Source organism: Chenopodium album, chromosome 23, assembly GCF_948465745.1.
Source record: "Chenopodium album chromosome 23, dcCheAlbu1.1, whole genome shotgun sequence".
Taxonomy (NCBI): Eukaryota; Viridiplantae; Streptophyta; class Magnoliopsida; order Caryophyllales; family Amaranthaceae; genus Chenopodium; species Chenopodium album.
This window is the reverse complement of record NC_137856.1, coordinates 8,598,273-8,600,758: the sequence shown is the minus strand read 5'-3', so window position 1 is coordinate 8,600,758 and position 2,486 is coordinate 8,598,273. Positions and strand designations below refer to the sequence as shown.

At 40.3% G+C, this 2,486-nt stretch overlaps 1 protein-coding gene across 1 annotated transcript; it reads right to left on the bottom strand.

The window, feature by feature from the left end:
• Positions 1 to 1,530: 1,530 nt before the first annotated feature.
• LOC145606979 (uncharacterized) lies at positions 1,531 to 2,199 on the bottom strand. The gene has a single exon (XM_081662784.1). The coding sequence runs from the start codon at positions 2,197 to 2,199 to the stop codon at positions 1,531 to 1,533; it is 669 nt and encodes a 222-aa protein (XP_081518910.1).
• Between the last annotated feature and the right edge of the window lie 287 nt (positions 2,200 to 2,486).

Sequence of the window (2,486 nt, the reverse complement as noted above, 5' to 3'; positions counted from 1 at the left end):
ACAAAAGAATGGGAAGATGATCTGATTTTCGTTTCGAAAGGTGAGACACAAAAGAGCCCTGGAATAAATCTCTCCATTCTCTATTAGCAAAAAATCTATCAAGTCGTTCCTGTAAATTGTGCTCTCCACCCCTATTATTGGTCCATGTAAATGGATGGCCTACATATCCCAAGTCCTCTAGTTCGAAGATTGCAATGGCTTTTCTCAGAATCTCGGCTTCATCATTTCTGAAATCTTTCCCTCCTTGTTTCTCACTAGAAAGCAACATCAGATTGAAATCACCTCCACACACCCAAGGTGTGTTTCGGCTACCACACAAATTTTCAAGTAAAGTGCCCGTCTTGTGCTTATTTTCCTCTTCGGGGAAACCATAAATACCTGTGAATCTCCATCCTTCCTGCTTTGGAAATTTTACCCAAGAATCAATGTGATTCAAAGAGTACGATTTAATCTCAACATCAACAGAGTCCTTCCACAAAATAGCAAGACCACCACTTCTCTTCCGTCCTTCCCCTTCACAACTTACTGCCAAAACACTATGAAATTTCAGCTTTATTTTTATTTTTTCTACTTCACTAGTTTTTAATCTAGTCTCTGATAAAAAAAAAAAAGGATTTGGGGATTCTAAAGAAAAACTACATTCTTTAAAGCTGAAACTGTCGAGGAACTCCCCAATCCCCTACTGTTCCACGAGAGGGTGTAATTCATTGATCACCGAGAGCCCATGGAGTGGGGCCCGCCACATTTACAATAGAGTCTAGACACTTCCTTCTCTTGTTCGAATCTTCAATGTCACCCCCGTCTACCAGCATGTCACTATCATTTTCCTCCTCCTCCCTCTTACTTCTCTTAGAGCCTGAGTACGGTCTCTCCACCCCCCCTACTATCATTCACCCCTTTTTTCAAAATTTTTACAGCTTTTAGTTTCTTGCACGTCTTTCCTTCTTTTTCTACCTCACCACAGCCTTCTTGAGAGGTTAAAAACCCCTCTCCCAAACTAGGATTCTCATTAACATTATCAGCATTTATCCCACTAAAGTCATTATTCTCACCCTCCTTCAAGTTGCACCTTTCGAACACTCCTCCTGTCATCACATTCACACTCATTTTTTCCTCTGAATTTTCCCCTGCCCCAGGACTCGTCTTCCTTGGTTTGTCAGAGTATATCCCCTTCTCATTTCTCGCTGTCCCTACCACCCTAAGCACCATCTTCGAGCCACTATTATCAGCAACAGCCACAAGCTTGGCTTCTTTCAAACTTGGGCTTTGATCACACTTCCCCTCAGTGGAAGCAGGAGACGAAAAGGCTAGCTTCCTTGCTGCACTAACAGGACCTAATCTAATGGCCTCAGGGTCATTATAATTAGGCGTTTTCTTCACTTTTGTCGAGTGTTTCAGTTTATCCATATAACCTTTTTCCTTCTCACGCTCCACCAAGTTTACTTTTGATTTCTTCTTCGGGGTTGCCCTCAACCATGGTCCATATTGATAGACCATTTCCTCTACCTCGCCTTCTTTTTGTTCTTTGTACTAGCATTCCCTCTCCGTATGCTCGAGTCTTCCACAAAAGAAACAGAAATCAGCCAAACGTTCATACTTTAGATCAACCCATCTAGGTTGCTTATCCCCCATTGCTAGAAAGAGTCCTCTTCTCAATGGTTTATTAATGTCCACAAGGACTTTTATTCGCACACATTCACTCCATCCCAGAGGGTCATCTTCATCAGCCTCCAAGAAACCCCCAAGGAATTCACCGACATCATACATCACCTCCAAGGAGCGTTTATTTAAAGGAACATCTAATAGTCTCACCCACATAGGTGTGTTCTGGAAAACAATCTCCGATGGTTGTTCTTCGCCCAAAACTTCTTGTAGTAGTAACAGTTTCTCGTCAAAAAACCAAGGTCTACCCTCCAAAACACGCTCTTTGTCTTCTTCGCAGAAGAATTGAAAAACAAATAAATTTGTCTCAACAATCCTAATCGCAAATTTTTCTTTCAATCGCCAAACATTCGACAGCGTTTTCTTCATCGCCTCCATGTTATAGGGTTTAACAGTCCATAGTTTTCCAACCAGAGTAAGGTTTAATTTGGCCTTAGTATCATTGCTTACAACTTCTACATAATCGCCCCCTAAGACTACTCCTTCATCTTCTGTAAGTTTAAGTTTCTCCCAATCTTTGATTAATTCGTCACCCATAATTGCAATTATTCAGAATAAATTGGGAAGAAACAGGAAGAAATTGATGGAAATTGCTGAGAAATCTAAGAGAAATCGATACTTTCTCGAGAAAACCACTCAAACCCTAGCACGGGACTCACTTACCCTACACAGGGACTATTCCTAACAAACTTTGACCATAAATTATTTTAAGAAGTATCTTAGCATACATGTTCCTTAAAAAAAGATGCATTTTATTGGTATGAATAATATATTAAGTTTCTTTAAGGAAATCATGAGTGGTATTACAATCAGTATTAATTATA